This window comes from Hypanus sabinus, chromosome 15, assembly GCF_030144855.1.
Source record: "Hypanus sabinus isolate sHypSab1 chromosome 15, sHypSab1.hap1, whole genome shotgun sequence".
Taxonomy (NCBI): Eukaryota; Metazoa; Chordata; class Chondrichthyes; order Myliobatiformes; family Dasyatidae; genus Hypanus; species Hypanus sabinus.
In genome coordinates, this window is record NC_082720.1 from 22,581,311 (window position 1) to 22,596,105 (window position 14,795).

General features: G+C 43.9%; 1 protein-coding gene across 4 annotated transcripts in view; it reads left to right on the forward strand.

Moving 5' to 3' along the window:
• fam193b (family with sequence similarity 193 member B) overlaps positions 1-14,795 on the forward strand; it is a 293,883-nt gene that overhangs the window by 22,989 nt on the left and 256,099 nt on the right. For 2 of the 4 annotated variants that reach the window (XR_009515836.1, XM_059990125.1), the window contains exon 2: positions 11,483-11,719. The exons of 1 other annotated variant lie outside the window; for it this stretch is intronic. Coding sequence is in view for 2 of the 3 variants with exons in the window: in XM_059990125.1 (XP_059846108.1) it covers positions 11,483-11,719 (237 nt within the window). In the remaining variant the exon portion in view is untranslated. The remainder of the gene's footprint in view (positions 1-11,482; positions 11,720-14,795) is intronic. One more of the 4 variants, XM_059990126.1, reaches the window with a different exon arrangement.

Consider the following 14,795-nt stretch of genomic DNA (forward strand, 5'->3'; position numbering starts at 1 on the left):
ACAAAATATACCATTTGTACTGAAAGCAAATGAGAAAAAAAATCTTTCTTTTTCTCCTGTTGGGATTTAAAGAAACAAGAGAGCCATCTGTGGTGACATTATTTTATGAGTAAGCATCTTGTCTTTCTGTACTTTAGCTGAAAGTAGACAGTTTCTTAGGTCCTCATGTCCTCCTAACTGGTACAGCTTGGTTCTCTTTCATTCCACTGTGCTTGATTCTGAAGGTGTATCTTGAATGCTAAATTTTGGAAAATAATTATTGACTTGAGATCTAACATTTGAGGAGGGAAGGAACCTAGTTTGTGTTATTTATGGTGTGTGGGTTTGATTGTGTGATGGACAATGTCCAATGATCTGCGGAGGAGGATTCAAATGATAATTTTAGTGTATTTATTTCCAGACAATGAAACAAAAATTGCCTGTAGGTAATTGATTTGAGCCTGGTGAGTTTACTTTTTGGGAAAAAACAGAACTTAAAGCAAAATTTAATCAAATTCTGAAATGACCCATTTGTTGACCAAGTGAAGGTTTCAAGAAAAATAAATCAATCCAAATAAGTAATAGAGTCCCTTAGATTTATATTGAAGATTTTTCTCCAAAGTCAGTATTATGAAATCATGTTTGTGTGTTGCGATTCAGAATATCTACAGCTTGGCATGTTCATTGCAGTCACAGTATCTCTGTCACAAGGACTGGTGTAGCCTGATCTTGAGTATGACTAAATTATTTTAAAGTTTTTGTACGTCTGAATAAACAGTGGGATAAGTCTATCTTGCAGAGAGCCCATGGTTTCTTCCTTGATGCAATAGACCACTTCACTTGTTGAATTTCAGTTGCTGATTGAGTACTTATTCTGCCTTGTATTTGTCACTGTTATCTATATTATTGTCTTCACCTTACAATTTGATGTTGTGCTTTTTTCCTCTCTATTGAGGTTTTGATGTTAATTTAGTCTGTGTGATCTCACTTCAGTCTTTCACTTTTCAAAATCAGGACCTTCCTGGTTTATGAATGCCCAATTTATGGACAGATTATACGTACTTTGAGATGCTGGCAGGATGGATTCACTGAAGACATCTGCAGTGTAGGAATGCTGTTTGCAGTAATATCATTGTATCTTGCAGAGAATTCTGAATGATTAGAGTTAAGTGCTCTGGTTTTTGCTATGTCCTTGGCCTATTTTATTTAATATGTTGTCAGGTGGCTGAACTATTCAATTTGTGAAGTTTTCAGAATGGAACCCTCCCAAATCTGGGGAGGATCTGTAGTCCATGCTGTGCTATGTAATGAAGAATTTTGGTGAGTCTGAGTTTTCTTTTAACTTGTTACAAAGCCAGTGGGGATACTTGTCTCACCTATTACCTATAGAATGCTGGTTGGCGGTGTAGTGGCATCCACATCTGACTTCAAGGCGGGTGGTCCCAGGTTTGAATTTGGCCAGCTCCTTGCATGCTTCCTATCCACGCTGGATTGAGCGTTGAACTAGCAATTTGGCCTCATAAGAAAACAGATAAAAATGCTAAAGAACTTGCAAGGTTGCTGCCCAATGCGTCACAAGGTACAGAAAGGAACAACAAAACAAGTACCCATGTAGCTTTAGCTATCCTGGCAAATGATTTTGAGGTTCACTAGTATTCTATTCCTTACTTTTGTGTTGGATATTGCTCAGCTTGAGAACAGGCCAGATCTCGCTGCTGGTTTTGAATCTTAATTGAGTTAACTATTGGCTTGATCTGTTCCTATTGGATGAGGTCTTGCCTGGAGACTAAGTCTTGAACATGTAAATGAATCAGATCAAGACATAAATTTCCCAAAAAATGTTGGCAACCATCTAAGCTGTGCTGGCTGTCAAAGGTTTTGAATGTGTCTGAATATTCCTGCTTCAAAATTTATCAATTTACAGTAAGTTAAATCCCTTAAGCTACTTAAAATTTAAACATGTAAGCAAATCTAATTAGAACAGTAAAGTAAGTTATCTTAAACTTTGAAACTGCCTTTCTGCATAAAACTGATTTGGAGTTTGGAGCTCATTTGGAGTTTCAATGAGCAGATTCTCTAGTACACTCAGAAGTGTTGGCACTTCCCACTAAGTTCTTGCCAGTGCCTTTAATTTCCCAGATTCTGTTTGTCTCTGTTTACTGTGAATTTCTTGGGTATTTAAGATGCTCAGAATTCTCAGCATATCTAAGTATTTGACTACTTGGACTGATTTTTTTTTTACTTGCTTTCCATGATCATGTCACCAGAATGGAAAAAGAAATAACATGCTAATGCTAATTAGCCTTGCTATTATATTAGTATCGCTAATAACCCTTTTGTTTATTCTCAGACTGTTAGATATCTTACTTAAAGTACAGAAATCATCTTCAGTAGTTTCATCCAGGTACCTAAAATGTTTAAAGCAGGGGTTCCCAACCTGGGGTTTGTGGACCCCATGCTGAATGTCCATGGCATAACAAAGGTTGTGAACCCTCTGGTTTAAAGTCATTAATATCATTAACTCAGAAAAACATCTTTCTGCTTCTTTATTGCCTTCACTGGCTGGCTGACTGAGGGGATAGAGAAAAATAACAGCATCCCAGTTGTTGGCTGGACAGTTTCATTGTCAAAATAAAAATGTTAAGTTATGAAGGAAGCTCCAGTATATTTTGCAAAGAGCAAAAGGAGTTAATCCCATAGTATTTCATGAAAGGTGAATTACACCCTGTACATTGACTTTTTTTTTGTTGAGGTTTGTTGAAGAAGGCAACACTGCAGTAATTTATGTGCCAACATTGCTTGGACTTCTTGGAATTAGATTTTAAAATTCTTTGCATTGCTAATTGCTGAATATCCAAATCAAACTGTAGCAGGGAAAATTGGGACCAGGCTGAATACAGCAAGCAGTTCTGTGCTAAACTCTTTCAGAAGTTGTGAACCTAATGACTGAAGGACTGGGAAGAAACTGCAGATTCTATTGTGTGGGCTAAGCGGCGCTTCTAATGAAACAAAATATCACATGATAATTCACAGTATTATCAAGCAAAAACTGATGGTAGACTTGATGGAACAACTTAAAAGGTGAGGTGATTGAAAACTTGGAATGGAAATTTTGGAGTTTAAAGCATTCTTTCAGTGACAAAAGAATTAAAATATGATAACAAGAAGGCTAGATTTCTGAGAGTCTAGCATTCAGTCAGGCTGTGATTGAACCATTGATGAATATGAAGCTAAATGTATTAATTATTAAAAAAGTATGACATTGTCAGACCAGGAGCCATTGTTGATTGGTGAACACCTAGGTAATGGGCGAATGGATCTTGATGCAAACTACAACCAGCAGAGTTCTGATAAACTCAGGTTTATCTTCAGTGGATGTGATGTTGGAATTAGTGGCTGCGTATAAGATGGGAATGAAAGGTTGAGCAGCAGGTGAGTTGACAGGGATGTTGAAGGGCATTGTTATGGAGGTGGCAGTAACAAAGTTTGGCAAGAGGATTGTTAGGTATGAGGATGATGTTGTTCAGAGCTCTTTAGAAGTGAAGAATGAGACACAAATCTTGTGGTTACAGCCATTTAATTCAAAGTTAATTGTAGTGCCAGCCTGTACCAGCAAGTTAGGTAAATTCTGAGACATAGCAAAAGAACTTGAGCATATGCTTTCCTTTTATCTTGCAAACTAGTCTGGACCAATTTAAAAAAAACCTTTTAACAGGTATTGATTGATTCATGCTTCTGCTTTGCAGACAAGGAAACTCACAGAAGTACATAACCAAGTATACTACAATTAAAGGTTTACAGCCAACAGTTAATTATGCAAACATGCAAGCATAAAAACAGTAAAACTGCGAAAAAAAACACAAAAAAGAAACAATCTGGACCCTAATCCAAATATTGGGTTGTCTGGAGCTGTTTTCCAGATGATTTATAGCTCTAAGTTTGTAACAGCCTGCTTGGTCTGAAACAGTTTGCCAGACAAAGGGATGAAGTTGAAGGTTCTGTGCCAGATTTAGATATTGCTAAAGAAAATAAGGAGAAAGAGAGAGTGATAGAATTGAGTAAGTGGGGAAAGAGCCTTTAGGGAAATTGAAGCATTTTCTAAATTTAATTTAGAATAATTTTTGTATTTGTACAATTAAAATATAAAAGAAATATCAATTTTGACGCATATAGTCTTATTTTCTGTTTATATAACAATTTATAAGACGTAGGTGCCGAATTAGGCCATTTGTCCCATTGAGTATGTTTCACCATTCCATCATTGCTGATTTATTTTCCCTCTTGACTCCCTTCTCCTGCCTCCCGTCACCTTTGGCCTTACTAATCAAGAACCTATCAATGTCTGCTTTAAATTTACCCAATGACTTGGCCTCCATAGCCACCTGTGGCAATGAATTTCATAGTTTATCACCGCCTGACTAAAGAAATTCATCCTCATCTCTGTTCTAAAGGGTATTCTTCTACTCTGAGGATGTCCCATGATTGGAAACATCCTGTCCACATCAATTATATCTAGGCCTTACAATATTCAATAGGTTTCAATTAAATTCTCCCTTCCCCCCATCCCATTCTTCTAAACTTCAGTGAGTACGGGCTCAAAGCCATCAAACACTCCTCATACATTAACATATATACAGGAGTCCTGAGGTTCTGTGACTTCTCAGATGTTGCAGGATGTGAAGCATTTGTGAAGCTTGGGATAGGTTTTGCAAGTTTTTCCCATTTTCATCTGTTTTCCTGGATGTTATTAGCTCACAAACATCTGCAAGTCTGTCTCATTCTTGAGAATTTAAATTAACTCAGAATCCAAGAATTCCAAAGTGGAGACAAGTGCATTCTGATAATCCCACTTGAATGGCCAGGCTCTTATTTTAAAGTTGCTTCCTGGTTTAGTGCTTTTTCTAGAGTGTGTATTTGTATTTTATGTATTTTTTTGTTGTTTTGGATGTTTTGACAGGATCGTCTCTTGATCTAAGCTCACTGAAGTTCTACAGCTTTTTGTGTTGAGGATTGTGATATTTATTGAAATGTTTAATGGTTTTGGATAAGAAAGTACTTGAGCAAAATTACACTGATTATTGAAGTAAACAGCACAATACACAATAAATGGCCCTAAACATTGCAAAAGGTGTTGTATTAAGGCTTCTTAAAAATTTCATTTTGGGGCCTTGTGGCGACCCACTTCCTAGCGCACTCGAACCGGCTCACAAATAGCCAGCGCGCCGGCACAAAGGCCAGTCCCAAAAGGGCGCCAGGTCTGCTTCACCAACAAAGGGAAAAGCCTGCGGGGGATTGTGAGTACGTGCCCCTACAGCATCCGTGCCCGGGGAGGGCGGGATCAGGGAGGCTTTAAAGCAAGGCTGTGAAGTTCGAATAAAATATTTCTTTAACTGCAGTTTACCGACTGTGTCATTATTTTAGCGCTGCGTGTAGCACACTGCTACAATTGGTGACCCCGACGGTCTAAACGATTTTTGGACTGGAGATGACCAACGCCGCATCTGTTCATGCGGTTTCATTGAAACTGCCAAGCTTCTGGACGCTGTGACCTCACCTCTAGTTCCAGTAAGCAGAAGCCCAATTCCACGTTCGGCAGATAACCTCAGAGGACACACGTTACTACTACGTGGTGAGCTCCCTCGACCAGGACACAGCGGCCCAGGTTGAGGAGTTCGTACAGTCTCCCCCAGTGGACGGCAAGTTTATGGAATTCAAAGCCCTGCTCATAAGGACTTTCAGACTCTCACGGCGTGAGCGGGCTGCCCGTTTACTGCACCTGGATGGCTTGGGAGACAGACCTCCATCGGCTTTAATGAATGAGATGTTGTCTCTGGCTGGTGGACACAAACCCTGCCTCATGTTTGAGCAGGCATTCCTGGAGCAGCTGCCTGCTGCTGTCAGATGCGGATTTCAGCGACCCCCGGAAGGTGGCAGCCCGGGCGGACTTGCTGTGGAATGCCAAGAAGGAGAGTGGGGCGTCCATTGCACAGATCACCAGGCCACGCTCCCAGCAGCAAACCAGACCAGGCCTGGCCACAGATCCCGCTAACCCCAGAGGCAGGGGTGAGGAGACCAACGAACAATGGTGCTTCTACCACCAGCGGTGGGGCATGGAAGCCCGCCGCTGATGGCTACGGCGGCTGGCCATCGGGATAGCCTTCTGTATGTGTGGGACAAGAGGTTGGGACGCCCTTTTTTGGTCGACACCGGTGCTGAGATCAGCGTCTTACCTCCGATGAGTTGCGACACCCACAACAGGGCACTGGGTCCCCCCCGAGGGCTGTGAACGGCAGCACGGTAAGGACCTACGGCACCTGTACGGTGCAGCTACAGTTCGGCTCCAGCAGGTTCACGTGGGACTTCACTCTGGCCGCCGTAGCCCAACCGCTTTTGGGTGCAGATTTTTTGCGGGCTCACAGCCTGCTGGTCGACCTGCCGAAGCAGAGACTGGTCCACGCCGAGACCTTTCAGACATTCTCCCTGGGAAAAGCCCAGTTGCCAGCCCCACACCTCGACTCCATCACGCTGTCCAACAGCGACTTCACCAGAGTCCAGGCGGATTTCCCATCGGTTCTGGCACCGCAGTTCACGGCAGCCATGCCCCGACACGGCGTACAGCACCACATCCCAACCCAGGGACCACCCCTTCACGCCCGTGCTCGGCGGCTTCCCCCGGACAAGCTCCAACTGGCGAAGGAGGAGTTCAAGAGGATGGAGGAATTGGGGAGCATCCGGTGGTCCGACAGCCCATGGGCCTCCCCCCCCCCCCCCCCGCACATGGTGCCCATGCGGCAACTACCGCAGGCTGAACGAGGCTACCACACCGGACTGCTACCCTGCGCCGCACATTCAGGACTTTGCAGCAAACCTGCACGGCGCATGGATCTTCTCCAAGGTAGACCTCGTCCGAGGATACCATCAGATCCCGATGCATCCGGACGATGTCCCCAAAACGGCTCTCATCACCCCGTTCGGCCTTTTCGAGTTCCTCTGCATGCCGTTCGGCCTGAAGAATGCCGCACAGACATTCCAGCCGTTAATGGACGCAGTGGGACGTGACCTGGACTTCGCATTCATCTATTTGGACGACATCTTCATAGCCAGCAGCAGTCATCAGGAGCATCCGTCCCACCTCTGTCAACTCTGCGCCCGATTGAGTGATTACGGTCTAACAATCAACCCGGCCAAATGCCAGTTCGGGCTCGACACCATTGACTTCCTGGGCCACAGGATTACTAAAGACGGGGCGACCCCTCTGCCCGCTAAGGTAGAGTAGTCCCCTGACCCACCACGATCAAAGGCCTTCAGGAATTCGTAGATATGGTCAATTTCTACCATCGTTTCCTCCCTTCAGCTGCCCGAATCATCTGTTCGCCCTGATGTCGGGTCCGAGCAAGGACATTACCTGGGACGAGGAATCCGCCGCCGCTTTCATTAAAACGAAAGAAGCCTTGGCAAACGCCGAGATGCTAGTGCACCCCAGAATGGACGTCCCTACCGCCCTCACAGTGGACGCCTCTAACACGGCAGTCGGTGGGGTACTGGAGCAACTCATCGCGGGTCGCTGGCAACCCCTGGCGTTTTTCAGCAACCTCCTGCGACCAACCGAGCTCAAATACAGTGCTTTCGACCGGGAACTGTTGGCGCTATACCTGCCAATCCGGCATTTCAGGTACTTCTTAGAAGGTAGGCCCTTCACTGCCTTCACGGACCACAAGCCGCTTACCTTTATGTTCACGAAGGTGTCCGATCCCTGGTCGTCCTGCCAGCAGTGCCATCTGTCCTACTTCTCTGAATACACGACGGATGTCCGGCACGTCTCGGGTAAGGACAATGTTGTGGCGGATGCGCGCTCTCGCCCTAACATTCTTGCCCTTTCCCAAGTGGTAGACTTTGAGGCACTGGCAGACGAGGAGATCCCGAGTTACAGAACCGCAGTCTCCGGTTTGCAGCTCCAGGACCTCCCCGTAGGCCCAGGTGAGAGGACCCTACTCTGTGACGTCGCCACCGGCCAGCCCCGTCCCGTCGTCCCGGCACCTTGGCGGCGACGCGTTTTCGACTCCATTCATATCTTAGCGCACCCCTCCATCAGGACCATCGGGATGGTCTCCAGCAGGTTTCTTTGGCACAGACTCCGCAAGCAGGTCAGTGAATGGGCCAGAACGTGCATGTACTGCCAGACGGCCAAGATGCAGTGGCACACCAAAGCTCTGCCGCAGCAGTTCCACCCCACCCTCCGGCGTTTTGACCACGCGGCACCTCCTGACTATCATGGACAAGTTCACAAGATGGCCAGAGGCGATCCCGCTCACTGACACCACCTCTGAATCTTGCGCCGGGCACTGATCGCCACCTGGGTGTCCCGCTTTGGTGTACCGGCCCACATTGCCTCTGACAGAGGCGCCCAGTTCACCTCCAGCCTGTGGTCAGCTATGGCCAGCCTTTTGGGGACACAGCTGCACCACACCACTGCCTACCACCCACAATCGAATGGCCTGGTGGAGTGTTACCACCGTCACCTAAAGTCGGCTCTCATGGCCCGCCTGAGAGGAGCTCACTGGGTAGACGAGCTTCCCTGGGTCCTACTTGGCATCCGCACGGCGCCCAAAGATGATCTGCACGCCTCATTGGCCGAGTTGCTGTATGGCGCACCCCTGGTCGTCCCCGGGGAGTTCATACCTGCCCCAAGGGGGCAAGAGGAAGAACCTGCAGCAGTCCTGGGCAGACTACGCGAGAGGCTCAGTGACCTGGCCCCCATACCCACTTCGCAGCATGGGTAGAACCCAACCTGCGTACCCCAAGACCTGCAGAACTGTTAAGTTTGTGTTTGTAAGAAGGGGCGGGCATCGGCCACCGCTGCAACGGCCCTATGAGGGGCCGTTTACGGTGCTCAGGAACAACGGGTCCACGTTCGTGCTGGACGTTGGGGGAGAGAGGAGGTTTTCACGGTGGACCGACTCAAACTGGCCCATGTGGACTTGGCGCAACCGGTCGAGTTTCCGGCACCGCGGCGCAGAGGCCGACCTCCCAAACAGGGTCCGGCACAGACTGTGGACATTGGGGGGTGTATCGCCGGTTCTGGGGGGGGGGGGGGAGTTATGTGGTGACCCACTTCCTAGCGCACTCGAACCGGCTCACAAATAGCCAGCGCGCCGGCACAAAGGCCAGACCCAAAAGGGCACCAGGTCTGCTTCACCAACAAAAGGAAAAGCCTGCGGTGGATTGTGAGTACGTGCCCCTACACCATCCGCGCCCGGGGAGGGCGGGATCTGGGAGGCTTTAAAGCAAGGCTGTGAAGTTCGAATAAAATCTTTCTTTAACTGCAGTTTACCGACTGTGTCGTTATTTTAGTGCTGTGTGTAGACACTGCTACAGCCTTTTCTTTTTTATTATTAGTGCTTGTCAAAATTGGGAGTTTTAGTCATTAGGGTGTTTCCTGCAGGAGGTGCATCAGCTTTTCATCTCTGGGTTGTAACTGATTTGGAAATTGATAACAGCAGGAACAGCAGATTAGTTCAAAGTCTACAGATTATCTCGGGGTTTGTATTAAATCATTTCTGCTTGTGCTTATACTGTTCTAGCCTTTTCCTGCAGAGTCCACCAGGACACAGAAATAAACGGGATTGATAGTTTGTATGTGCATTTTCAAGCCCATGTGCAGTTTTCATATAGCAGAATGAATAAATATATTCTGCTTAATTGACATTAATTGCAAGTACAGAGTTTAATTAATGGTTAAGGAAGATCTTACAGGACTGTAGCATTTTTCCCTCAGACTGAGAAACTCAAATTCTAATTATCATTACTCAATCTATTCCAAGTGTGTCAGTGCTTCCTATAATAGTTATTAGAAAAAAATAAACATTTATAGGACATGGTGGGTGTTGGTGGTAAAGACATCATTTATTACTCATCCGGTTATCGGTGATACAGTGACAGTGAATCACCATTTTGAACTGCTTCAGCCTTGCAGTAAAATATCATAACGTTTTAAAATTTGAATTCTAGACCGTGTCTGTATGTTTTGGATTACATGGAACAGTAGAGCACAGGCCCTTTGCCCCACAATGTTGTACCAGACCAATTAAATTAGTAATCGAATGGCCATTTAAACTAATCTCTTTCACCTACACAATGTCCATAACCTTCCATTTCTTACAATTTTATGTGCCTATGTCTTACTGTATCTGCTTCTACCACTATCCTAGGCAGTCATTCAGACATCAGCCACTCTGTGTGGGGTGTAAGAAGCAAACTTGCCCCTCACATCTGCTTTGAAATTGCCCACTCTCACCTTAAATGCAAGCTGTCCAGTGTTAGACATTTCACCCTGGGGAAAAATACACTGTCTACTGTTATCTGTCTTTCATAATCTTATAAACCTCAGCCCCCACCACTACAGAGAGAACAGTCCAAGTTTGTTCAACCTTTCATTATAACACATGCTCCAATCTAAGCTGCGTCCAGGTAAGCCTCTTCTGCACCATTTCTAAAGCCTTGACATCCTTCCTATAATGGAGCAACCAGAATTCTATGTAATATTCTAGACACAGCCTAACTGGAGTTTTATAAAGCTGCAATATAACTACCTGACTTTTGAACTCAATGCCTTGACTAATAAAGGCAAGAATTCTACATGCCTTCTTAACCACCTTATCAACCCGTGTAGCTACTTTCAGGGAGCTATGAACTTGGATCCCAATACCCCTCTGCTCATCAACACTGTTAAGTGTCTTTCTGTTAAAGATGTACTGACTTTTTACATTTGGCCTACTAAATTTCAGCACTTCACTTCTGGTTGGGTTAAACTCCATCTGTCATTTCTCAACCCATATCTGCAACTGATCTGTATCCGGCTCTATTATTTACCAGTTTGCTATGCTAGCCACAATGCCATCAATCTTCATATTGGTGATTATTCAACCATTGTAGATGTGAGAGGAGTTATGAAATTTAGATCCAGTATCAATGCAAGAATTCAGTGATGTTAGTGCCTAAGTAGGTCTTGATATTATAATTGCAGGAGATACGATGATATTTTGTTGGTAAAACAACATTTTAAATGTGTTTAGTATAGGTAAATGCCACGAAGAAACAGTTGATAGGTAGATTTTTCTTTCCTTTCGGTTAGTTCTGTCGAAGGGTCTTGGCCCGAAACATCGACAGTGCTTCTCCCTATAGATGCTGCCTGACCTGCTGTGTTCCACGAGCATTTTATGTGTGTTGTTGTTTGAATTTCCAGCACCTGCAGATTTCCTCCTGTTTGATGGGTAGATTGAACATTTTGGCTATTGACATTATAAAATTGAATGATACAATTTGATATACAGTACCAATTTAGCATGAATGTATGGTGCAGAAATGCAATAGAAAATTGTGTCAATAAAAAAAATCCTTTTGGTGGATAATATCTAGTGAATTCTACAGCTATGAAGTAATTTTTAAAAGTTCAATAGGTAGAGGTTTTTAAACTATTTGGTCACATATAATCATTTAATTGCAGGCCTCCCTTACTGTGCACCAGCTGGCAAAGGACTGTTGCTTGTTGTGTCATCATGAACGTAAAGAATGGGGGACTCAGCAGAATGGGATTGTAGATCTCAAGAAGCTAGCCAATTCCATGCCAGCATTGACACATGGCCTTCTGGAGCATATGCCCCTCTGGATATGTCAGACCTGTCAAAGAAGAGTGGAGGAAGAAGAGCAACGCGCAATTATTGAACAGGCTCTAATGGTAAAAGTAAGCTTTCTTAATAATGTCTGCATTAACTTAAAAATGATTCTGTGCAAAAAGTAAATGATTGGTTTTCGTCATTGTGTTCTTCATGAATTCTGAAATTCAGTGGATTCTGGTTAATTGGGACACATCGGCTGAATTAAGCGGCTGTCCCAATTAGCTGAAGTTTCATGGAAATAGTCAAAAAAGATATAAAAAGACAAGCTACCATTTAACTGAGTAACAGATTTTTTTAAAATTAACTACAGAACAAATTAAAACACTTTCAATACTACTACAATATTATAAAACTGTGTATTAGTTCCTAATAGTTATTGATGGAGGAATTCATCCTGTGTACGCTGCTGTGTTCTTTTGATTGACTTGAAATGAACAAAATCAGTGCAGACACTTAATGCAGATAATGGACTGCCTTCATACAATTCCTTTAGACGATTACATCCTCCAAATCTTAATTTTCATCATAAGGTTCAAGATGATTGTAGATTCCTTCAGATTCTTTGTATTTCCTAACTTGAGATCTTCCTGAGATTGTTTCGTTTTCACCTCCATTTGTTTCTGGCATCTCCAAACCTGAATGCTTGAAACCACAGTTAACACAACAGTTTTGAATTGTCTTTCCTCTTATTTCTCACCAACAATCAGTGACAGAATCACTGCTTTTGCAACACAAACATACACAACTGATGCTATTTAAAAACTGTTTGTTCTAAGGAAGGTGTCATGTTTAATGGCCATCCAGGTGCACGAGATTGACACTAGTTGGAAAATTGGGCAACAGTTTCCTATCCCAATTAAGTGGCATAGTGTCCCAAATAATGAAAGGATGTCCCAGTTGTTTTCTTAATTCATTTTTGTTCTTTAAGATTTGTCCCAAGTAATTGGCTGCCCTGATTATCTGGTGGCCCAATTAACTGGAATCCACTGTATTTCCATCCATATCATCAACTTCTTTTTGGATTACACAATTGTAGTCAAACTTGTGAACTTAATGATCAGTTAGGATATGTTATTAGCACCTGTCATCTTAGTTGTTGCTGTTTTTAGCTTGTGGCCATACCACCATTTTCCAAAATTTTCCAAAGCCACTGTGTTGAATTCATTGATACCAAATTGTTTTGCTGTGATAAGAAACGTTAACCACCTTTTCACAGGATTAAGGGATACATTAGGTTTCATTGAATGGTTGTGTCTTGGTTGAAATGATGTTTCATTTGGTGTTTGACAAGAAGGAGAGCATGAATGGAATCAACAGCAGAAGGAATCATAATGTTTTAGTGGTAGCACTGTTGTTTGTGACCCTTGCCTTTCCTGGTGGTGTGCTGAGGACATGATTGAGTTCTAGCACGGCTAATATTCCTGCAGTCATGAAGTGATTGAGGTGATCTTAATGCCTTTTGGCTCTGTGGAGTGAGTAAATGTGCAAAAGTTGCTTTCTGATGGTAGGTACTGGGTTGCTGGATGAATACTGCTGTCAGTCCTGAGATTCAAGTTTGCATGTGAGTAAGTAGGGCCAGTGAATGCCCCCGAGATGGTTACTGTGTTTGGGTGAGCTGTGGGAAGAAGGGCGGAAACAGTCGTTTTCATTATATTAAATGAGGGTGATGACAGCGAGACTAAGATGGCTGGTCTGTCAACACATCGTGCTGGCTAGTGATGGCTGAGCTGTGCACTTCAGTGCTGAGTGATTGTAAAGCTTGCCCAAATCTGCTAACCACCAGCCCCACCAGCCTCTGCTCATTGCTTTTGTGATTCATTCTACTTCGCGTTATGTGGTGATGCGATCACCGTTTCATTGTTGTAGGAATGCCAGTAATGGCTTAGTAAAGAACAGACATTATTTTGAAGCACAGTGGGCTATATAGCTGCAAATGTCATCACTCTGCAATCCACTGCTGCCATCAATTGCATAGACAGACATTGGCATCCAGCGCTTCTACATTTCCCCCACACTTGATTTATTTATGGATTATGTCCATGTGAATGATTTGTTCTAAATTAGCTTCTCCAAAGAACGCCATTCATAAGTGAGAGACACATAAAGTACCTTGTAAAGGTATTCAGCCCCAACCCTTTGTTCACTACCTGGGATTTCGATCAATTTAACTGAGATTTTTTATTTGTGAATCACATACTCCTTTTTTGCATAGTAGAAACCAAAAGAAAAGGGAAAATTGTAAAGTGTGAAAAATGAAAACTATGGGAATATAATGAGGTGGAGGATAAATGCATGGCTGAGGGATTGGAACAGGGGTCAGGGATACAGATTTCTGGATCATTGGGACCTCTTTTGGGACAGGTGTGACCTGTACAAAAAAGACAGGTTGCACTTTGATCTCGGGGGACCAATATCCCGTTGGGGAGGTTTGCTAAGGCTTTTGGGGAGAGTTTAAACTAGAATTGCTGGGGGGTGGGAACTGAACTGAAGTGACGGAGGAAAGGGAGGTTGGCTCACAAATAGAGAAAGCTTGGAGACAGTGTGTGAGGGAGGATAGGCGGGTGATAGAGATGGGATGCACAAAGACCAATGGTTTGAGATGTATCTGTTTTAATGCAAGAAGCATCATGAAAAAAGGAAGTTATGGAGGGGTTGTCAGCAGAGTCTGTGGGTGGAAATTAGGAACAGGAAGGGGTCAGTAACTCTACTGCGTGTTTTTTATAAACCACCCGATAATAACGGACATTAAGGAGCAGATAGGGAGAAAGATCCTGCAAAGGTGTAATAATAACAGTGTTGTTGTGGTGGGAGATTTTAATTTCCCAAGTATTGATTGGCATCTCCCTAGAGTGATGGGCTTAGATGGGGTGGAGTTTGTTAGGCTTGTTCAGGAAGGTTTCTTGACACAATATGTAGATAAGCCTACAAGAGGAGAGGCTGTTCTTGATCTGGTATTGGGAAATGAACCTGGTCAGGAGTCAGGTCTCTCAGTGGGAGAGCATTCTGGAGATGATGATCACAATTCTATCTCCTTTACAATAACATTGGAGAAGGATATGAAAGTTAGGGAAACGTTTAATTGGAGTAAGCAAAAATATGAGGCTATCAGGCAGGAACTTGATAGCATAAATTGGAAACAGC